The 23,933-nt window shown below is 43.9% G+C and overlaps 1 protein-coding gene across 5 annotated transcripts in view; it reads right to left on the minus strand.

Moving 5' to 3' along the window:
- Nucleotides 1–23,933, minus strand: part of LOC120744544 (microtubule-associated protein futsch-like) — a 44,470-nt gene that overhangs the window by 7,790 nt on the left and 12,747 nt on the right. The window contains exons 2-8 of one of the 5 annotated variants that reach the window (XM_040049022.1): nucleotides 17,675–17,807; nucleotides 10,784–12,042; nucleotides 8,386–9,443; nucleotides 7,365–7,864; nucleotides 1,296–7,316; nucleotides 234–272; nucleotides 41–159 (exon numbers count right to left, since the gene is read on the minus strand). In XM_040049022.1, coding sequence (XP_039904956.1) covers nucleotides 41–159; nucleotides 234–272; nucleotides 1,296–7,316; nucleotides 7,365–7,864; nucleotides 8,386–9,443; nucleotides 10,784–12,042; nucleotides 17,675–17,807 — 9,129 coding nt within the window. Of the gene's footprint in view, nucleotides 1–40; nucleotides 160–233; nucleotides 273–1,295; nucleotides 7,865–8,385; nucleotides 9,444–10,783; nucleotides 12,043–13,878; nucleotides 14,431–17,674; nucleotides 17,808–23,933 lie in introns of those variants that run through there. The other 4 variants (XM_040049023.1, XM_040049021.1, XM_040049020.1 and 1 more) reach the window with 4 other exon arrangements.

The raw sequence follows: 23,933 nt of genomic DNA on the forward strand, positions 1-23,933 counted from the left end.
TGATCATCACACTGAAGCGTGGATGCATGCTAACGCGTACCATCCTCTGATGACTCTGACTGATATGATGGGGGACAGCTTCATGGTGGTGGCATCTTCTACATCAGAGTAGAGCTCAAAGGCCTCTCCTCCAAACTGAGCATGCTCGTGTATGATGATCTAGATCAAGACAGACATGTCACTGGAATCCATCATTAGAAATTCAATCTATGTTTAGATATACACTGCAGTACCTTTCCAGGCCTTTTGTGGAACCCTCTTACTGCAGGAATCTGCAAGAAGAGTTAGAAAAGATTTAGGTTACAAACTTAAAGCTGAATTTTAAATATTACTTTGAGTGGTCATCTGAACTGAGTGTGTCCTGATAGCCCTGGCCATGTGAGTCGAATGCTTTTTTTATTCTAGAACCGTTTTGTCTGTGTGACCTCAGTAAACACGTTGCTGACACCTCTAGTTTTTAGTTTTAAGGCAGTCGTTGGTTTCCACGTCAGGTTTGGGATGGTAGTCCTCCTTATTTTAACCCTGGTTACCCTGGAGTAACCTGCTGTCAGTTACCTGAGTGCTCACACAGCAACTTTAAGTATTCATTCATTACTTTTAGTGAAGTCCCATTCATTTAACAGTTACAGTTACAATAATACTTTTACCCAAGAGCTTCTTTCTTTCCCTAGTTCAGGTTTTATTTTAGACTTCCTAACAGGAGCAGTGCATGCTAAGAGACGTCAACAGAAATAAAAGATGTAAACGTGCTACATTTTTAGCAAGATTAGTGTAAAGTGTACTCTTAGCAGTCTGTTAAAGTTACTGTTAGTTTGGTATTTTAATCATCTGTGCAGTAAATGTTTTTGCCTCATTTTGTTCTACCTTAAAGTCAACAGCAAACATTAATTTGTTTTGATCAGTTTCCAGTGCTCCTGTTTCCTTTCATGCCCGCGGCAGAGAAACAAACAGTGTGATTATTTAAAGACACATTTCTTTTTATAGGTCTGCTTTATTTGCCTGTAGATGCAAATACTTCATCTCAGCCTGGAAGACGAGCCAATCTTGGAAGAAACTTCCTGTGAGAATTCCACATTGAGGACACGTTCATCTTTCCTGTCCTTACTTGTAAATGATTCACAGTTTGGTTGCAAAAGCATCACATAACAGTGTGAAGGTGGGGCGTGTGTGGCCATGGATATAAACTAGGAACTTATGAGTGCTTTGCAGATTTTCTTAGCTGATTAAAACCCATTCAGGCTTTGAGAATCCTTCCTGCTAACAGGCAAAGATATCATTTAAAGTCTCGTGCCTACCTTTGGCTTTGAAGTTGTCTTTTGAAATCCATTTGGAGGGCTCTGCTGGATGTAGTTGGTGATTGGAAGTTCTTCAGGGCTCTTCAGGTTCAGATCCACTTTAGATAGACCTGCTATCAGGTCCTGGTCCATAGCGATGCTCTCCTTTGTATTCTGGTTAGTTTGAATTGTCTGCGCTGTGGAGGTCTCTGTTTCTTTTTTGTTCTTCTTCAGTAATTTCTCTAAATGTTCAGGCAGCTTTATGTCAGAGAACGAGGGCAGCACAAGAGGAGGAGGAGAGGAGGAGCTAAAGACTGACTCACTAACTCTTCCTGTACCACCTCCTGTGACCGGGCTTTGATCTACGCCTGTCCCACCCATGTGTGTGGCCTCAGGCTTTGATGAATCAGCAGCTTCCACGTTTCTGAGTGAGGGCATGCCCTGCTGCTGGTCAGAGGAAGGTGTGCTATTTGAGGCAGAGGAAACTTCCTCTGTACTCTTCCTGGTGGAACGAGTGGTAAGTAAGCTGGAGAGGATGGAAATCTTATTAAGTCTTGACGTAAGCTTCACAGGCTCTTCTCCATTGTCTTGCCCCTCTTTTCCTGCTTCAGCTTTGGCCCCCTCCTGGAGTGCAGATTTACCTTCAACCTCATCAAGTGTTTTTGCTTGCTGTTCAAGAGTGGGTGTGGCATTTTTTTCCAGAGTTTGGCCATTCCTTTGATTTCCCTTTTGTTTAAGAATTGTCGTAGGTAAAAGGTCAATAAAGGTTCGTCCATTTTTCCTTAAGCCAAACTGGAATTCCTCAGGATCGAACGTTTTCTCGAAGTGGTCCTCCTTAATGGCCGGCAAGACAAAATGTGGAGGTTGAGACTTTTTATGAACATGCTTCTTTGGAGGCAGTGCGAAAGGCATCCCACCTTCCTTAATGTTCCTGATAAAATCATTGGCATCAAGAGGGTCATCCACACTAGCGGACGTGTTAAATCTTCTTTTGTGGACCCTTCTCTTCTTCTGATGAGATTCCACATCTAACCAGCTGGAAGGAAAGTCTGCATTTGATTGCAGACTTGGGGATGAAGTGGATGATTTCTCTGCAGTCTGTAGTCCTTTTTTGAAAGCACTACCTAGAACATCTGTTTCTCTTTTTTCTTTTGTGTCTTTGTCCTTCAGGAACACCTCGCTGGAACCAACCGTGGGTGATTCTTTCTTGGCATTCATCTTTGAAGCCTTTAGTTTCTCATCCACTCCAACAACCTCTTTAATGAGGTTTTTCTGTTCCTGTTTGCCAGCTGCTTTTCCAGCCATGGAAACACTTGATGTTACAGTTAATTCAGGATCTTTAGTTGTTTTCTTCAGATCCTTTGTTGCTACAGCCTTTGATTCCGGTTCCTGGTTAGTACCTGGAGCTGTGTGAGGTTCAGTAATTGTCTCTGGTTTCTTTATTTGCACAACTTTGACAGGTGTGCTCTTCTGGTCCTTTTGACTGCTAATTTCATTGTTAGCCTTTTCATTTTCCAAACTCTCTGCTGATGAGATCTTGGAGTCAGGACTCCCTTTATTTTCCACAGAACCCTGAGTTTTGCTTTCCATGTCATCTGTAGATTCTGTCTTTGCAGTCTCTGGTCCCTGTTGTAGACCAGGTTGTGGACATTTGGATTCTGTTGACTTATTCAGTTCTGGTTTTGTCATGTCTGCATTCTGCTTGTCGCTAACTTTAGTTGCCACCTCACTCAACAGGCTCTCTGCTAATGAATCCTTGGTTTTAGGAGCCTGGACCTGCTGTTTGCTAACATCATTATCAGCATTTGCAGTTGTCGCAACTTTGACTTCGGTTTTTTCATTGGCACCTTCAGTACTAGAGCCACCTGAGGTCAGTTCTTGGGTTCCGTCTGTATTTTGGATCTCTGTTGTTTTAACCTGAACTTGTGCTCTGACCGTCTCTGGTTTCTGTTCAGATTCATGAAGTTTAGATTCTGTCAGTTCTTTCTGGTCTTGGACTTCAGCCTTTACAGGTTGGATTCCAGCATCACTATGAGTCTGCAAAGCCGCCGTCTTATTTACTGAGCTTTCTGCAAATGAATTCTTTTTAGCTCCATCAGCATCCTTTAGGCCTCTAATTTGGCTTTCTGTTGCTTCCTGTGGAGATTCTGATTTTAGAACAGATGCTTGACTCGTGGATTCTGCTGATTTGTCACCCTCTTGTTTTGTTATGCTGCCATCTTGGTTGTTAACGGTTACAGGAGCCTGGACCTGCTGGTTGCTAACATCATTATCAGCATTTGCAGTTGATGCAACTTTGACTTCAGTCTTTTCATTGGCACCTTCAGCACTAGAGCCACCCGAGGTCAGTTCTTGGGTTGCATCTGTATTTTGGATCTCTGTCTTCTGCTGACTTTCAGCTCTGACTGTCTCTGGTTTTTGTTTAACTTTATGATCTTGAATTTCAGATGTGGTTGAGCTTGTTTCCTCTACAGGCTTCAAATCCTGTTGGATTCCAGCATCACTATGAGTCTGCCAAGTTTCTTTCTCACTCACGAGGCTCTCTGCTGATGAATCCTTGGTGTCACCTTTCTCTTCAGCTTCATCAGCATCCTTTAGGTCCTGATTTTGACTTTCTGCTGCCTCCTGCAGAGATTCTGCTTTTAGAGCAGATGTTGAACTTGTGGATTCTGCTGATTTGTCACTCTCTTGTTTTGTTATGCTCCCATCTTGATTGTTAACGGTTACAGGAGCCTGGATCTGCTGGTTGCTAACATCATTATCAGCATTTGCAGTTGTCGCAACTTTGACTTCGGTTTTTTCATTGGCACCTTCAGTACTAGAGCCACCTGAGGTCAGTTCTTGGGTTGCGTCTGTATTTTGGATCTCTGTTGTCTTAATCTGAACTTGTGCTCTGACCGTCTCTGGTTTCTGTTCAGATTCATGAAGTTTAGATTCAGTCAGCTCTTTTTGGTCTTTGACTTCAGCCTTTACAGGTTTCAAGTCCTGTTGGATTCCAGCATCACTATGAGTCTGCAAAGCCGCCGTCTTATTTACTGAGCTTTCTGCAAATGAATTCTTTTTAGCTCCATCAGCATCCTTTAGGCCTCTAATTTGGCTTTCTGTTGCTTCCTGTGGAGATTCTGATTTTAGAACAGATGCTTGACTCGTGGATTCTGCTGATTTGTCACCCTCTTGTTTTGTTATGCTCCCATCTTGGTTGTTAAGGGTTACAGGAGCCTGGACCTGCTGTTTGCTAACATCATTATCAGCATTTGCAGTTGATGCAACTTTGACTTCAGTTTTTTCATTGGCACCTTCAGAGCCACCTGAGGTCAGTTCTTGGGTTGCGTCTGTATTTTGGATCTCTGTTGTCTTAACCTGAACTTCTGCTCCGACCGTCTCTGGTTTCTGTTCAGATTCATGAAGTTTAGATTCGGTCAGCTGTTTTTGATCTTGGACTTCAGCCTTTACAGGTTTCAAGTCCTGTTGGATTCCAGCATCACTATGAGTCTGCAAAGCCGCCGTCTTATTTACTGAGCTTTCTGCAAATGAATCCTCGGTGTCACCTTTCTCTTCAGCTTCATCAGCATCCTTTAGGTCCTGATTTTGCCTTTCTGCTGCCTCCTGCAGAGATTCTGCTTTTAGAGCAGATGTTGGACTTGTGGATTCTGCTGATTTGTCACTCTCTTGTTTCGTTATGCTCCCATCTTGGTTGTTAAGGGTTACAGGAGCCTGGACCTGCTGTTTACTTACATCATTATCAGCATTTGCAGTTGATGCAACTTTGACTTCAGTTTTTTCATTGGCACCTTCAGAGCCACCTGAGGTCAGTTCTTGGGTTGCGTCTGTATTTTGGATCTCTGTTGTTTTAACCTGAACTTGTGCTCTGACCGTCTCTGGTTTCTGTTCAGATTCATAAAGTTTAGATTCGGTCAGTTCCTCTTTGTTGTCAACTTCAACCTTTACAGACTTCAGGTCCTGTTGGATTCCAGCATCACTGTTAGTACCCAAAGTTCTTGGCTTGTTCACCAAGCTTTCTGCTGATGAATCCTTGGTCTCATTCTTGTCTTTAGGTTCCACACAGACAACCTTTAGGTCTTGAATCTGGATTTCTGCCTGCACGACAGACTCTGGTTGTACTATTCCCACTCGCTTTTTCAGACCAGATTTTAGACCAGATTTGTTACCATCCTTGTTTTTTGAACCTGTTGATTGGTTCATCTCTGGTTTGGTAACATTTCCATCTTGGTCAGTCTGTTGTTTGCTAACACTATTAGCATTCATATCTCCCATCTCCTTTTTCAGGCTTTCTACTGATGAATCACTGACTTCTGTCTTTTCTCTGGTACCTTCTGTACTAGTGTTTACTGAGATCAGTTCTTGAACTATCACCTTTTCTTGGCTCTCCACTGTCTTCTCTTGAACTGATTTTTCTTGGGCTGGTTTTGTTATACTTTCACCTCGAAGTTCAACTTCATTATCTGCAGTCACTGCATCATTCCCCAGACTGTCCACTGACAGGTCACTGGTTTTGGTTTGTTCTTTGGTGTCTTCAGTACTTAGAGAAGTCTGGTCTTGAATAACATCCATATTCCGGCTCTTCAGCATCTTCTCCTGACCTCCAGTTTTTACCATTTCTGGTTTCTGGTCTAATTTATCATCTGGATCTTTGACTGGTTTTGTTATGTCCTTATCCAGGTCTCCAACAATTATGGACTTTTGGTCTTCCTGGATGTTAGATTTAATGTCAGCATTCACAGTTTCAGTCACACTCACCAAGCTATGCATTGACAAATCCTCTGTAGCTTCAGTGCTGGCAGCTTTTACTTCTTTAGTTGTATCTGATTTTAAAATATGTTTTTCTGATGTCTTCTTTGAGGCTTTCACCTCTGCAAGGTCCTGATTTAGATTAGCCTTTGTTGTAATGTCCTCACCTTGGTCTTTAGCAGCGGCCGCCTTCTTGTTTTCTTGAGCCACGTTCAATAAAGTCTTCTTTTCTTTATCAGCTTCAGCATCGAACGTGTTCATGTCTTTTACTTCTGGAGTTCGTTTTCCTTTTACATCTCTGTCACGTTTGTCGTCCAGACTTGTGTCTTCACCTCCGACTTCCTCATTTTTTGTCAGAAGCAGTTTGGATTCATTTTTCACTTCTGATGCTTTTGTTTTCTCACCGCTGCTCTCTGTGTTTTCTTTCAAAGACATCTCAGGCTGCTGTTTTGTAGTTTCATGGAGTATTGCTCGCTCCTCCCTCGTTTGTTCTTTCAGAGCGTTTGTAATCCCGGTCTGTGTTTCTTCCTTGGATTCAGCTGATAAACCTCTGTCCTCTGATGACAGATGTGCTGATTTCTCTGAATTTCTTATGGCTCTCTCTGCGGTTATGCCCTTGAGCGCCTCTTTGCAACTATTCTGTGACTCAGTGCTTTCCACTGCTGTGTCATTGAGCATTTCATTTGGTTTTGAGCCTTTCCCTTCAGATCCTCCTGCGAGTAAAAGAGCCTCTTTGTGCAACTGATTTTCAACATTCTTGGACAATTCACCAACAGTCACAGCCTCTGTTTGAATGCCCAACCTCTCTGCTGGTTTCCTGCCACCCTCCTCTTTGCTTTTCTCCTCTACTTCAACATCTTTTGCTAAGGCCCTGTTTAATGTCAGGGACGTGTCCCTATCGTTTGTTAATTGATCCTCCCTTGATAAATCCTTTTGCTGCTCTGTATTGGCTGGTTTAGACTGATCTGAGTCATCCTTTGACATCAGTTTAGCAGGAAAACTGCTGCCGTTTATCTTTTGCTTGGAAGTGAATGCTTTTATTTTATTACCAGGAATACGTCCACGTATCTCCCTTTGAACGCTGTCACCCTCAGCGGGTTTGCTTGGCATGTCAGCTTCATCCTCAGGAGCTTGTTTTGTGTCGTGAGTTCGTGGTGCCGTGTTTTTATTCATGTTTCCTGTTAGCTTCAGTGTTTTCAGTGACGGGGATTTCGGTTCTCGTGTTGTGTTTTTATTTTGAATAACAGACACGTTTTCCGCTCGACTTCCATCAGTAACTTGAGACGGAATTGCCTTGTCGATCTCGCAGCTCGACTGCACCTCGGCACTTTCTGTAATAACTGCGTCGCTGTTTTGCAACCGCTGGATGTTTGAAATGTCTTCAGTTGCTGTACTGGTTCCGATCTCTTTTTCTTTCACTTTGGTTTCATCGGTGTGTTTTATAATACATTCCTCTCCCTCTGACTTGAATTTAAATATGTCTTTACTGTCACGCTCATTCGCCGTGACGCTTTCAGGTGCTTTTACATCCGTCTCTGTCGATGTGTTGTGATTTGAGTCCTCAGAATTCCCACTTTGGGAACGTTGTCTGGGTTTTAGTTTATTGGAGCTTCTCTGGCCTCTTGTGGGAAGTTTGCTCACAGACGGCGAAGTCTCAGGTGAATCTTTTGCAGGCATTTTTTGGTGCTGTTTGATGTTTTCGTTCCATTTAAAGATCCTTGATGAGACGGTTTTCTCTTGTTTGGTGGGAGGTGGAGAGATGCTGGAGGTCGGAGTATCGCTCTCACCATGGATTCTTTTAGAAAAGGTTTTGGGTGGTTTCACTGGTGGGACATTTCCTGCTGGGAAAAACAAAAAACACAGACAGACAGGAAATTATGGATCTTATGATGGAGCAGAGACATCGCCAAAATAAAAAAATAAACAGGTTAAAATATTAGGAGTAAATACCAGTAACTGTATCAGAGCTTTACGGTGATATTTTTAACACAAAAATAACTTTGTAATTTCAGGAACAGGTGGGACAGGATAATGGAAAACTGTGTGTAATACATGCATGTCTATTATTAACTTTATATGTTTTATTTGATTGCATTTTATTGGCAATTATTCCATATTTAGGCAACTGTTTTTCAGATAATAATAACCTAAATATTTGGTTTTTCTGCAGAAACATCTGCAAACCAGATGTTTGTCCAGATCCAACAGATGAAAAACAGTCGGTATTTTCATCAAGATCTCTGTATGAAACCCCGCTTGTTCATTTTAGTTGCCCCTGGGTTTCATATGTCCTCCTTCACCCCCCCCCCCCCCTCCTCCCTCATGTCGCCTGGTCCGACATGCTGTATTCGAGCTTTCTTACCTTTCTTTGGACTTTCGGGTAGCGGTGGCGGCGTCTCACTCCCAGGACTCTCGTCAGCTGTTGCATCTTTCTGCTCTCGACTTGTCTTCTGGACTGTTTTAGGTCTGTCCGAGTCCATCTGACCCGATGAAACCCTTCTATGGGTTATATCAACCTTCTTTCTCGTCGGAGATGAAACGGGCAGCCGGCTCTCCACATCATTCTGCTGCTGTGTTTTTTTGACGTCCGGACTTTCCCCGTGTGGTGGGTGTCCACTTTTACCGCTTCTCTCCTCATTTTCCACGTCATTTAGCAAGTTCACAGACTCAAAGTCCTCATCTGATTTGTCCTTACTGAGTTTTGTTCCGGTCCTAGTTTTCGTGGGAGAAATGTTCCCCGACACCGATTTTCCTCCTTTGGTTTCCTCAAAGCTTGGTTTCCTTCCAGGTCTGGCTGCAGTTGTTGGAGATTTCAGAGTCTCTTTGGTCCTAGGTTGTTTTTGTAGTTTGGGCCCTGAGGTGTCCGGCGCCGATGTCTTATCTGGTGTCACTGGCGATTTCACTTCTGCGTCTGATGTTGATCTTTTGGGGATTTTAGACTTTGAACCCGCAGCACCGGAGGGAGCGCGGGTTTGGTCTTTTAATGCTGGCAACATAACAACGGCTCTGTCTCTTTGCGTTGAATTATCACTGGAAGTTTCCACTTTTGTGCCCTCTGTGGAGCCCTTTGCCTTTGTTGGGACATTCTTGGCCTTGTTTCCAGCTGCAGAGGTCGGGGTCTTTGTTCCACTCGCCGTGGTATGCCGGCTTTCTGCTGCTCCTTTAACTCCTCGTTTCTGGGCTGCAGCCTGGTCGGCTGCTTGGCCTCTCGCCGCTGCTTCTGCAGCTGCTGGCTTCTTTTTGTACATGTCTGACGCTGCAGAAGTGTCATCGAAGTCTGAGGCCTGAAAGTCTGTTTTACCTTTAACTATGGCTTCCGGAGTAATTGCCTCAGAGGGTGAAGACTCGTCTTCTCGTGTGGGCCGATCGAGGGTTGTGTCCTTAAAATCAGCATCGTTGTTGTTTTGGAGGATCAGCCGTCTGTCAGAAAACACAGAAAATATTTAATGACAGCTGTAGACACACTTTATGTATCCACACAAGTAGATAGATCCTACGCTGTGAAAACCACAGAGTGTTATAGCAAAATAGATTCTGGCTTTGTAATAATTTGTTGCATAAATGATAAAAAAAAAATGTTTAAAAATAATTAAATGCAGCATATTTAGACCATCATTTGTGCTTTTGGAGGCCATTAAGATAAATTTATGGCTAAATATCCAGAGAAGGAAAAGATATCCTGGATATTACAGCCCCCCAGTGAAGTCACTGTTACAACTTGAATCCTCAGGGTCCTCAGATAGCTAATGCTAGCACTATTACAGTGAAGCACGAGTCCAAAGAAGAGTTTACTGCCAACTGGCTCTAAATCCACAGATCCAACGAGCTGCTGACGCAACAGACATGAGAAAGAACAAAGCAGCCATGAAGCAGAGAAAAGAAAAAGAGCCAAAATTACAGCAACACAAGACGAGGACAAAGGAAGACCTGGAGCTAAGCTCACAAGCCCTTCTCCCCTCCCAGAGTGGGTAAATCCACCTGACTGTCCAATACATGGATGGAATTTCTGAGCTTGACTGAGCTTCCACTTTTAAGACAGCAAATAAGAAAACTACTTTTAAAACTCTGTGTTGTCCTTAAAATTATAAATCAGACGCTTAGCAGGGAGATTTCGGCCGAACATCAGAGCAGCAGCTGTAAACGCCAAATGTTTTCCTCAGTTTACACCTGCACAACACGACCAAAGGGAAAAACTGCATCTGCGAGTCTTCATGCGAAAGGTCACATGTTGTAGCGTTTTCTGACCTGATTAAGTTCAAATACCGTTTAAACATTTTGTGTCTCTTCTCTAATCATGCCATAAAAATGCTTCACACATGCAGAGTTTCCACTGTTCTCCTGCACGATGACGGTAAACCTGGATGAACTGTGCCGTCTGTAAAACCACCTGCAGAATCAACCGTGTGTAGAAACTTTAAGCACTCCCCCCGAGGCTGAGCGTTTCCACGGCATCCTGAGGTCAAACATGAGAGCTGCTGGTTGTAATGACTAACTGGAGGTGGTGAATGAACACAGAACAGCTGACCTACATTTGATAAATCCAGTAAAGTGTCAGAAGCTTAAAGAAGGTGTTTCTGAGTGGCTGGATGTTGGGTGGATGAATATTTCAGCGCCTCCCTGCAGGTTTTAACCCCATTGTTCAGCTCTGGCACAAAGCACCATGGGAACTCGGAGCTCGGGTTGCATGCAGGCTGAGCTCTGTTTCTCTGGATCAAAGAGGCTGTAAAAGCAGAGGAAAATGAAAACAGACAGACACTCACGGTTTCGCCTCTGTTGTGTTTGAGCTCTTTGAAGTTGAGCCTTCGTCCACGCTCGGCTCGGGGCCGGTGTGCACCTCGGCAACAGCTTTGCTCTTCGAAGGCAGACTCACAGTCCTGCGTGTGACCCGGGTTGATCTCGTCCGGTGTCGCTCCTGAACCGGAGGAGAACTCCTTGTTGAGTCTGTGTCCGGCCCCTTCGGCTGCTCCGTGGGGGTCTGAACCTCCCCCACAGTCTGTGACAGGGAGGAGAGTGAATGTGGCAGGCTGCCACTGAGCGGAAGAGTCTCTGAGGGGGTGGGAGGGCTCTCTGGTGCTCCCTCATTCTCTGAGTCGTCCTCTGGAATTACTGTGGCAGGTACGGCCAAAAGAGGAGGCGAGTCTGCTCTAAAGCCCGCCTCCTCTTTTTTCATTACATCCCTTTCTTTCTGCCACTCCACCTCCTCCTCTCCCAGGTGTGTCTCCACCCATATGGCTTTGTGGAACAGGACAGGAGACTCGCCTCGGGGTTTTTCCTCTCTCATGGTTGCACTTTCCCCCGAGAGGCTGCTGGTGGATATTCGAGTGCTCGTCCTGGGTCCTCCTGAGTTTTCCCTCTTCAGGTCCGGAGGCTTTCCCTCCTGTTTGAACAAAGTTATTCCTCTCAGCGCCGTGCTGTGGCCCTTCTCTCCAACCTTCACCGATGCTTTCTTTGATCCTAAGCTTATGGAGGTTAGGTTAGGAGACTTTGGGGACTCCACAGCCTTGGAAAGTGGGATCTGAAGTGACGTCAGTGTGGTCGGGCTGATGATCTCATCCTCACTGCTGCTCTCTGGTCTCTTCAGTACTTTTTGTTCCAAATTCACCTGCAGCCGTTTGCTCACTTCCTCCACCACGGATTCAGCGAAGCCCACTTCTGACATCAAACCGGGATCTGGGTCTGGCTCGGTGGCAGATGCAGGGTCTGTGGAAGTCATGATTGCATCCAGCTCCTTCACGCTGCTTCTCCCGGTGCTGTTACTGTCTGCAAACGGCAAGTCTGCCTCTACTGTGACCTGCGAGGCCCTGCTGGAGGCGCTCCGGCTGGAGCTCTGGCTCACAGTGTCGCTGTGCTCAGCATTTAACCCATTTTCTGGCTCAGATTGGGCCGAACGTGGAGACAAGGGGGATGCCGGGGAGCTGTCGGTGGAGGTGCTCGAATGATTCCGGCTGCTGCTCTTCTTCCTCTTGGAGCTGAAGAAGTTGGTGAGACGGCCGAACACTGATTTCTTCTCCTCCGAACTCTAAAAAGAAAAGAGGACAGGCAGGAAAGATGAACACTGAGATGTAAGACTGCATTAAGAATGAAATGTGCACAAAAACAACCTGGTGTACTTCCTCTGAGGTTGAGCTGCATCGTGCGCTCTGCCTGTCCTGGACTCCTTGAAACACAAATACAGTCTGGGCCTAAAGTTATCCCACCACCATCACCTCATTTTTCCTTTTCATCTATTTTTATACATTTGAATCATTTTTGAAGTTCAAGGAAATCCCCTGAAAACAGATCCTGTTATATAATCAGAGCCAAGAACAAGAAAGAAGAGTCTGCAGGTTATTTGGCTCCAAGTAAAAACTGAAGCTTTAAATGTTTGTCGATCCTCGTCAGGCAAACTGAGAAGACGAGAAGGAGCGAGTGTTTGTCAGAAGCTCCAACTAATCCAAATCACTGCTGAGCAGCAGGAACTGCAACATGGCAGCCAGAGAGGAGGCGGCGACGGGGAAACATCATCAAAAACAAACAGCAGCCATTCATTGGAAATAAATGTAAAGCAACTGTCGCAGCAGGATTAACAGTAACAGACTGAGTTTGATATTTCTGCAGAAGCACTAAACCGATAATTACGCTCTGAGCTTTTGACTTTCTCTACATGATTACATGCAATTAGACTTTAAATGTATTTCTGTATTTTTTCCCTGTGAGAAGACTGATGGATGTGTTTGTTCATACAGTGTGTGTATAAAAATCGAACAGCCGATTCTTTCATCCTGATGCTTTAATAAGTGAAAATCAGACTCTGATTCATCTCTCAGTCGAGCTGAGACGAGACGAGCCGGCTTTTCTGTAGAAATGAAAACTGGCAGGTGCCTTCATCGACATACCTTTGAGTCACAGACGAGAATACCTGAAAGATTTTCTAGATAAATATTCTTCCTCAGTCAGAAACGCAAATCGTTGGAATTTACCTTCCTTTAAAAGGTGCGACTGCAATCAATAAGAGTTCTTTCAATTTCAGCTGAAAACATGTTTTATAATTTGGACAGAATATGATCCTGATACACAGACGCAGGTAAAAACAGATCTTTCATAAACTAACTGGTTTTAAGCAGCCAGTTATCCCACATGAGCTTTGAAGGTTTGCCCAAAATGTAGAAACGTTTCAGATTTGGTTGATCTTATCAGCTTCATTTACTCACAAACACATGGATGGACTGGCTGAGTGACTCTGAACAGGAGCAGCTCTCTGTGTAATGTGAGGTAAGCTGTACAGTCAGCACGGCCACACTGTGAACACAAGCTCTTATAACAGCTTATCGTTACCTCACTTTCATTTTTCACTCATACTCATGTTTAAAACAGCATTTTGTTACATTTTAACCACCTGAGCTCCTTTACTTTGGATATTTGTTCTATTTTGAGCTTATTTACTTTGCTTATACCAAAAGTCGGGAAATACGGGAATGTCAAACAAAAGCAGAAGCATTGTTAAAGCAAATCCTCTCTTAAAATCTTTATTCTCTCTTATTATGAAATATTTTTGACTATTTTTTGTGTAAAGAGTGAAAAGCTGAACTAAACGCAGACACCCTGCAGTGAATGACACACAGCAGTAAAACTGAATGACTAACTAAGACACAAACACTTTCATTCCCACAGCTCACAGATTCAAATGGCTCAGAACAAACCCGGAAAACAAACATGGAATATCGGAGCAGGTGAAAGAACAGCAGAGACGTCCACAGTCCAGTTTGAAGCCCGGACTGCTCATAATGCACGCACTGCAAAACTAAAGCTGGCAGTTGTCACAAAAAACAAAGAGCACATGTTAGAACAAGAAGCAGGAGCCACAGCAGCTACGCACCATCCTGACTTCCTGGAGTCCAAACTGCAGAAATCCAAGTTCTGTGTCAAAGTTAGTCCCCAAAATCACACAAAACTGCGCCGAGAACCGACGACTAATCACACCTTGTAGAAGAATTCAAACGCTTAAAGCTTCCTCCTCCTCGGGCAGCACTGACTGCCTCTACCTGAGCGTGTCACGGCTCTGAGACATGGGCTTTGCCTCCTACATCACAGACAGTGTGTGAAAAAAAAAAACAATATTGTGAAAGCCAGCTGGAATTCTCAATCCAGTAAAAATGAGAGGGTGTGGACGAGGCTGGCACAGAGCAGCACACCCTTCCTCATTCTAAAGCGTGCGTGTGAATGGGACGCCTGTTATCTGCTGCCGGCTTCACGAACAAATCATTTAGGTCTCAGTGTCGTGTAGAGGAACCACACGGCTGTGACGGAGGAGCATTTCTCTGGGAGACAAACCCATTTCAACACCCTCACTCTGCTTTCCAGCATTTCCATATTTTCACTGAGCAAACAGCAGCTGAGGCCGGCTCAGGCTCAGTTTTTCCAGTTCATATCCAAACAGAAACAAACCACGGAAAACAAAGTGGAAGTGCGGCTACTTTACCTACTTTAAGGGCCTGAAATCCAGAGCATGTCGAAACCCGGAGGGATTACTCTCCTTCCACCTTTGCCCGCCATGTATTAGTCCACCAACCGCTGCCCTTCTGTTTACCCAAAGCAGGGACAAATGTCAGGTAGGTGGGGACTGAGCTCCATATCAGTGTGAATTATGCCCCACGTCCTTATCTCTTAGACTGTAATAAAAACACGCGGGAAAGATAACGGAGATCAAAATGAAAGAGCGCAGGACGCCCGAGCTTCAGCTTTTACACACGAGCTAATTAAAGCTTCTTATAGTTAGAAATGAACTGCAATCGTTTCACACACTACATATGAAAAGCCTTATAAATATACATTATACTGTATATTAATGAAGGCATTTATTTTATATGAATCTTATGCATTTAACCCAACGTCATTTATTTACTGAGGGCTTTTATTGTTAGTAATTTTGGCATTTTATGTCCCCCATAGGTTTTGGTCCTCCCACAGACACAAATAGCACAGGAGGACGGGTTTGGCAGGTTTCTGTTTATGGGAAGTAGCTCCGGGCCAATAGGATCCAACAGGATTATATGCATGTCATTTTAAAGGAGAAGCACGTTGTTACAGTAACTGTTTTTAAAAACTATGTCCACAAACAACATTCTTCATATTCTTTAAGTCTGTAATAAAATATTTGTCCAGACTGACATCAGGAAAATGATCTATGGAGGAACAAAGTCCCAAATGAATGAATGTGTCATTAAATGCAACAACACCTAATAAGTCACAATCAGAGCTGAGTAATATCTGCATTTATTTGATGATTTTAGCATTTTTGGTCTTCCACAGTAATGAACACATATCCCACTGTGTTTTTGTCACTTCCTGTTTGACTCTATACGACTTGAAAGCAGCTGAGAACATGAAGTCATCAGGTTACTGAGCTCAGATATCAGAGGGTGTAACACCAGGTCAGATTAATGGCGTCAAGGTTAAACTCAGAGTTGCTACCTGGCTTAATCACCATGGTAACTGATACTGAACACATCACTAAGTTGGGAGCAGGCTATGATCAGGATTTTAAAATTGGACTTCCACAGATTCTGTTATTTACAGCATGTTTGAAGTTTGATGTAGATCATCTGGTGTGTGTGTGTGTGTGTGTGTGTGTGTGTGTGTGTGTGTGTGTGTGTGTGTGTGTGTGATGTTAGGCCGTAAACAACCTGTGCAGAAGTCTAAATGTTATTATGCTGGAAACACAGAACACACAGCAGCTCAGTCACTGTTTGTTTTACCTGAAACAAACAGCAGTGACTGTTGCTTTACATGGATCCAGTCTCACAGCTGTAAGCTTCACCTGTCACCAATAAACAGCAGCACTGAGCGCGCTCAGACATAAAATCATCCGCTTGAATGTAAATGTTTATTTTACCGCTGCGAGCACGAAATCAGCAGATTAATGATTTTCTGCAACATTCATCTCTCAGTGTTTTATTTTACTGTTTGATCTTCTCTGTTCTTTAAACGTTTTTGTGACTTTTAATCATCATCTTCTCATCGTCACCATCTGCATATGTCTCTGATTGGAGTAAAGCAGCATTTTGTGCAGGACAAAGGTCAAAGGTCACGTGACCCACAAGCGTGCATAGATCTTGAATCTGCAAGCCCGGCGTAACAGAGAACGTTAATAACCATCGTGGTATCGAGATCATCTCAGACTCGGAGGCTTTGTTGATCCAGTTTTGTGAACTTTCTTGGTTGTGTATCTCTGATGAGCAGCAAGCTTTCGGTTCAGTCCCAAATCAACATCTCTGAGAAGTTGAGAGACTCCTCGTCCTCTGAGACCACAGCGTCCATCTTTGTCGTGATGTTTGGATGCACAGTGTTTCCACGCAGTGCCGCCTTGATGCTCTGAATAACGACCTCACTTCCTTTTCCCACTGTCACAGCTGCTGACTCAGCAAATGTTCTGCAGGAAACTGGAGCCGTGTTTTTACCAGGTGAACAATGTCAGCAGGTTAAACTCGTTAGTCAGTCAAATGCAGCCGAGCGCCGTTTGCTGCTTCAATGAAGATAAAAATCATAGGAAATCTGACCGCCTAACACAGCTAATGCAGCTAATCTGCTCCGGATGCACTTCTGATCCATGTCTTCCACTTCACGCGTCTGAACTTGCCGTTTTTATGTTTCTAAAGTCTCAAACTTTCTGACGTCCTGCAGATTTTTAAATAAAACAGTGTCTAACAAAGAAGTGCTGCACAGGTAGATTTGGAGGAAATGTGCCTCGCAGAGCCGTCAGTGCTGCCGTTTATTAAACCAACAGTGACGATTTATAAAGACATCTGCTCGTGTTTGAATACGATGACACGGTCAGCTGGCAGCAAACATGATGGCTCATGAAACAATGTGATCAATCAGCTGATTGAGTCACAAACTCTGAACCATCTTCATGTTTCTGTTTATTTAAAAAGGACTATGAATAGACTTAAATTCAGTGTGTAAATATGTCAGATTTAGCCACTAATTTTCATCTAAATCACAGTTATGGACAAACAATAAAAACTAAGAACCAGGCCTCAAGAAATCAAAAACTAAATAACTGGACCAGTAAAGTAATGCAAACAGAGCTGAAGCTGAAACCACGACACATAATCTCCTCTCTGCTTTCATCTGGACCGCATGGACGAGGCGCCCGAGAAACAAACCAGAAAATCTCAAAACGGCTAAAAATAAAAATCTGAAAGAAAAAAAAAAAAAAAAGCAGATTTGACAACATCTGGAGTGAAAGTGTAGAAGATCACTCTCCTGTGAGAGACGGCAGAGGTCCTAATGATCTGACTCCCAGATTTTCCATCGATCACCAGGATGTTCCACATGTTCTAACTGATGAGACAAAAAAAAACTAAACACTAAAACCTTCATTCCAGCTCTGAAGCATCTCTGAGCTCAAACTACACAGAGAGGAATAACTGAACAAACCCCTGACCTATGAGCCGACAGCTGATCGATCAATATCACCCAGAATCCGAGTGATCATCAGCAGCTAAGAGTTTCTGCACTCACAGAGTTCAATAAAGACGTGAAGATAAATTCATTTTGTATATTTGTTTAATATTGATCTGCTTCTCCTCTCAGGGTGGAATATAAGCTGCTCTGACGTTATGCACACGTAGGTATGCATCTGTAATCTCTGATGATTAACTCAGACCCACCTTGGAGTGTTTGGAGGGTGACATCGGGCTTCCCGGCGCCGCGTTCATGTCGAGGCTGATCACGGACGTCCAGTCAGACTCGGTCTGGTAGCTGAACTCTGTGGAAACGCTCATCTGGTCGGGGTCGAGGCTCCTGGTGCACAGAGGCAGGAAACAGAGGGGAGAGGATGTTATGTCACCGACCTTTGTTTCTGCTCTCATTGTGCTTGTGTGTGTCTGTGTTCATTAAAACACACACTTCACAACAGAAAAACACAACAACATCCCAGGAGATGAACCACTAAGCAAAGCACATCCTCAAATCCTCCAATCTGAACCCCAAACTCAGCAGTTCGCTGAAGTAAACACAAACATGCAGCAGTGATAGAAACACCATCACGTCCTGCTGTCCTCCACCTGAAACACACAACACCACAGAAACATGAACAGCTGTGCACAGCAGCTGCACTTTCTCTCTTTCCCATTATCACTGGTAAGATTTCCAATTACTCTGAAAAATGATGGACTTTAAAAACATGAAGGATTAAAATAAATTTCCCGTCTAAAAACAAAGTTCTGCTTAAAACCTCATTATAATGACAGCTCTCCTGCTAACACCACACTACAGATAAAGCACCATATCAGACTAGCATGTATGCATGTTATCTAATGTCCTCAAGTGCAAACACACACCCATGCATGCACGCGCGCACACACACACACACACACACACACACACACACACGTGCTGCTTCACATCAAAGCTGCTGTGTTGGTTTTCTTCTCACACCTCTGATTGTTTTAGAGGTTAAACAAACGAACAGGCGAGCCAGAAAAATGACACCTGACGAGGAACGCTCGCTCCCTGCATGCACGCCGCTCAGACCGAGCAATTAGAGCGCCGCAGAGGATTGTAGAGCACGTGTGAGGCATGAGGAGATGCAAGTACTTCAAGGAGGAGCGGTTTCATGCAGCGTTTACAGACTGAACGCTGCTGCAGTCGTGCAGGACGTCAGCAGGCCTCCATGTGTTGTGCTCATCTTCATTTAGAGTTTGACTCCATCATCAGAGTGCAACACAAAGTCAGTTAAACTGTTCCTAACTGGACCGTGAGGCAGAAACCATTGTGTGCGCTCTCTTTATCCCTGCTGAGTTTTCTCTAGCTTTGCTTTTTGCTGCTGATAGCATGAGACGGTACCTGCAGCTCGTTCAGGTGGAACAGGCGAGGACATCCATGGGTGTCATCATGAGGTTTGCTGTGTCTCTGAGCACAGTCTGCAGAGTGAGGAGGAGATGCCAGGAGACAGCTCATCATACGGGGGGGGGACCTGGAAAGGACCTCCTCCATCAGCAGGATCATGCTGATGGAGGATGGTATGTGCTCCTTTGTGTGAGGAGGAACGGGATGAGCCTTCAGCTGCTCCCTCATGTGACTCCCAAAGTCTCGTCTAACACTTAAGTTCAGCTCCAGATCAGTGAAAGAACGTCTGATCGGCATCATCTGACCACAACAATCTTTCTGTACCTGCAGCTGTCCTGAGCTCACAACTGCTTTTTAAATTAATCTGTTCATTTCTTCACTGAATCAAATTGAGTTTGACACTCTGTGCTTTAAACTAGCTGCCCAAAGGTGTTACCAAGATGGCTGCTAAGTGATGAAATAAACTTCTAGAAGACAGCTGGCTTAAAGTGGGAGGAGCTTGTTTCAGACAGAGGATGTACTAAGGGGCAACACCAAAGCCCAGTGTAAGATAAAGAAGGATTATTTTGAACTGTGACTCATGCAAAGCTGCTCTGGTTGAGTCCAAGTGTAAAAACATGGAGCTGGAAACGAGCAGTACAATAACGATTGACAACAACTGTTCATAAAGTTGCTACACTGCGAGGTTTCAAACACAAACAGCAGGACACGAGTGGCTGTAATACCTTCTTAACCCACAAGGAGGCAGAGTTTGACTGTTGCTTGCTGCAGGAACTCACATCAGGTAACGTGACTCAGTTTGTTGTCTGTCGGTCAGATTGTGCAGTTACCTCTGACTGTATCGTGACCTCGTCGTCATGTACAGACTCCTGTCTTTGTAAATAAAGTTAAAATGAATCGTGTAGCTGTGCAGGTGGGACTCGTCTGTGCTTCACACTCTGATCCATGTTTATTTCTTTGTGGTGTGAAACCTGATAAAACAGGCTGATAGCGCTCCTTGATAAGCGCCAGGTGATGTTACATGTGTCTGATGAAGACAATCTGTTCACTCTGATCCAAACTCCTGTTGTGAGGAGCTTTCTATTGATAAAGCTTAGAAAGGTTTAAGGTAGTTGGGGGGGGAAACGGATGAATCATTGAAAAACCTGCAAAAACTTTATTTCACCACAAACTGTCCAAACCAATCAGCACGTTCTTCTGCCAGGAAATATTTTCACTTTTATAAAGTTTCACTGAAAGGTCATCGACTTGTTATTTTGTGATTGGACACGTGTGAGACTGACCGGCCGGCCACCGGTCGGGCCGAGAACACTGGAAATCATCTGATTCCGGTCCCTGGCCGATCGATTGGTGCATCACTATTAAAAATAAGAGCTGTTACAAAGATGGCTGACGAGAATAACAAACAAGGCAAAACGTCTTCTGAGTAAAATGTCCAGGTAAGACTTCACAGCCTTACTGAGATTCCTTTGAACAGTCTCGCCTCAGCCTGTCTGGGGTTTCCTCATTTTTCCTGAAATGTCTCAACATCTCATCAACAGACAAGCATCGACGTGCCGCCTCCAATCAGCCTTTTGGGAACCGAATCCTCGAGTGTGATCGTGCCGGCACATGTGGACGGAGAGAGGAAGCAGCATCTCTGCAGCCCCTCTGTGCTCGCCTCCAGCACGAGAGCTGATTTAAAACGTGGAGCGGTGGGATTTCACTCACTGGCTATCATGTCGTCACTGCGGCAGCAGATAGATGTGCCCTGCAGTGATGCGACATGTACATACTTGGAGGTGGTTTCACCAGAACAGGAGGGTTGTTCACGGTCTCTGCACTCTGTCAGAGAAGGAAACCTTCAGGGGGAAAACAGAAGCAGGTCAAATATTTGTCCTCTCCATAAACAGATTCATATGATGAGCAAAGCTGTCATGCAGCGGCTGCATGACAGCTTTGCTAACAACACTTTGCATGTTCCTCAAACATATTTATGTATTGAGACAGTTTGATTCGTCCATGTAAAGGATCTTAGTTTTCTACAGCGTGGAAGCTCGCTCTGCAGATGTGCTCCTGTTTCTGCTGAACTTCAGTCGAATTAAACCAAAATGACTCCATAAACAAAAACAGGTCACATGACTGAGTTCAGAGACAGCTTTGTGTGTCCTGCACATTCTGCAGCCTGCTGCGAGTCCAGCACCACCTCCTGCCTGTATTTCCACACAGCTGGAAAAATCTGTGAACAGATGTCAGAGAACAAAGAACCCTCACACAGAGGGGAAACTGTGAGATGTGCATCCTTACTTTAAAAAAAGTGAGTGTAACCTCTGACCCTGTTAAGGATGACTTGAGGGTGAAATGCGTCTCCCACACTGTCAGCGATTGGCACAAACCAGCCCCGACTTGTGTGAATCTTCTCTTTGTTGCAGCAGACAAAGATCTACTGTTACTGATGTTAAAAAACAATGTGTGCTGTTATGATTTTAATACACCAAGGCAACAGATGTCAGTGTGTCAGGGATAGAATTCACAGATTTGATTAACAGCAGAAATTAAACAGCAGGCGGGTGGAGGTCGAGTGGGTGTAGAAAGGCTTCATTCTTCAAACCAGTGCTCCCCCCCCGACCCACGAGGAGGGTTTTTTTAAGAGGAGGAGTATAATTATCGACCTTCATCAGCACAGGAAATGCAAACATGCTTATTTTAAATGATTATTTTTAAAGTTCAATTACTTATCAAGAATTATCTATTCTTGTTCTATAAACTTCAGGTTAAATTTTACATGCGCACAGACTCTGATGCTGTGAAAGACGCTTTTTGTAGTCAACCTCTGCAAATTTCAATTGAAACTGTCACCAGCAGTGGGCAGCGTTTCTCCAGTACATGTCTGAGATGTTTTCAGACTGCTGCTGTTTAACTCCTGATATTTACTTTTAACTTCATCTTTTTCTTGAGAGGCTCTGCTTTTCATCATTTTAAATAAAATCTCTTCTTTTTGCTTGTTAAATAAAAGTTAGATTGGCTCACAGCACCATCTCCTGGTACAATCTGGTATTACATGGAAGTACTGCACGGACCTAGCTCAGCTTTAGTTGATGTCTCCTCAACGCACGGATGCTTTTGATATGATTTTTTTAAAGGATGTTTTGATAGACTTTGTTAATCATATATAATACATTTTTAAATTATTTTTTTGTTTAATTGAGTTAATTTAGTCGTGTTGCAATTATTCACCAAAACTTTGATACTGATGTATGTTTCATGTCTGCACCTCTTTAAAACAGCTGTATTTTAACACAAACCATGATATTTATCTAAAAATAGTTACATTTTCTGTGTTTACTCATTAAAAATTAGTATATCATTATAAAATATTTAATAATTTTCCTTTTTAGGTTATGCTTTTCGTCACACTGACAGTAAGCTGCATTTACCACATAAAAAAATTGCTGCACTGCATTTTTAAGCTAGTTTTATGACAAAGCAAGTCAGAAGTTGTGGTTTTCTGAACTCTTCGGTGGTGTGATAAAGTTTCATCTTTTTCTGAGTTCCTTCCATAGAAAGGGGAGAAACACAAAGACGTCCGTAGACGCTTTTATTATTATGTGTTTCCTCCTTCCTTTCCAAAGTCAACATGTCAGCATTATTAGCAGCGTGTTCTCGTCGTACTGACAGTTTTTCTTCCGAAGAGGAAGTGTTCTCTGTATTTTATTCCTGTGCAGGACGGAGATGCACGGGTGAAAACAGGATTCCAAACATGGAACATATCTGCACTTTAAAACGCTCGAAAGCGTTCACAAACAATTGGCCTGGTTTTGCCTGCACGCCACGGCAGCAGTGGAAGCAGAGCGGCTGCAGCTTACTGGCTGCTGCAGACCCGCCCCGTGTCTGGCAAACATTCAGCCTGCAGCGGTCGTTCCAGGCACTCCCTAAACGCTCAGCCAATTTCACAAACAACAGCTGGTTTGGGTTCTCAGAGCAAAGCGCCTGTTTGTATTTCTATACAGCACTTTGGGTTCATCTATCAGCTTTTAACATGAATTATTCTGAGCAAACAGAAGCACAGCAGAGGGCGGCTCTTTCGCCACACTTTAGCTGAGTATTCAGCTCAAAGTTTCTATTGGGCAACTTCACCCTGGAGAAAGGCTTCAGCCCAGCTCTCGTCTCCACTGTGGCCTGTATTCTTTCACTTTTTGTCCATCTTCCATCAGCAGCTCCCGGTGACTCATTAAAGCCCTCGTACAGCAAACAGAGGCTGAGTCAGCCGCTGAATCCTGTCCATCCCTTGTTTAGTTTATTCAGTAGCTGCTGCTGGTTTGATTCGTATTTCTTAACATTACAGATACTAATCTCTGCTGTGGATTAATTTTACTCTGCTAGTTTGGTGGGAGTTTGTGCATGCACATGCCTGTGTTATGTACTCAGAGTTACTGAAGCTTCGACATGCATGAAAGGCAGATTTCACCTTTTTCACAGTCAGAATTTATTCTGTGTCTGAGCTATCGTAACGCTGGAGCAGAGCGATAAGAGAAAGGGAGGTTCCAGCTGGAACAGTTTTGGGGAAGGGCAGCCTCATCTCATGTTTGCAGTTGCTATGGACACTTTATTAGGTACACCTCTAGTATCAGTTAAAGCCCTTTTTGCCTTCAGATCTGCCCCATTTCTTCATGGCACAGATTCAACAAAGTGCTGGAATCATTCCTCAGAGATTTTGGTCCATGTTGACATGACATCATCACACAGCTGCTGCTGATTTGACAGCTGCATGGTGAGAATCTCCTGTTCCCCCACATCCCAAAGGTTCAGAGATAAGAAACCAGTTTGAGATGATGTGAGCTTTGGGACAGTGAGCATTATCCTGCTGGAAGCAGCCATCAGCAGATGGTACACTGTGGTTATAAAGGGATGGACATGGTCAGCAACAACACTCAGGTAGGCTGCAGAGATTAAACTGAGCCATCATCCTCCACATCATTGCACAACCTTCAGCAACCTGAACTGTTGAAGCAAGGCAGGATGGATCCATCACATCATTTATATAAACTTTACCATTCAAACGTTTCTACAGACAGAAACTCAGCACACAACATTTTTCAG

Source organism: Simochromis diagramma, unplaced genomic scaffold (genome assembly GCF_900408965.1).
Source record: "Simochromis diagramma unplaced genomic scaffold, fSimDia1.1 OVJJ01000305.1, whole genome shotgun sequence".
NCBI lineage: Eukaryota > Metazoa > Chordata > Actinopteri > Cichliformes > Cichlidae > Simochromis > Simochromis diagramma.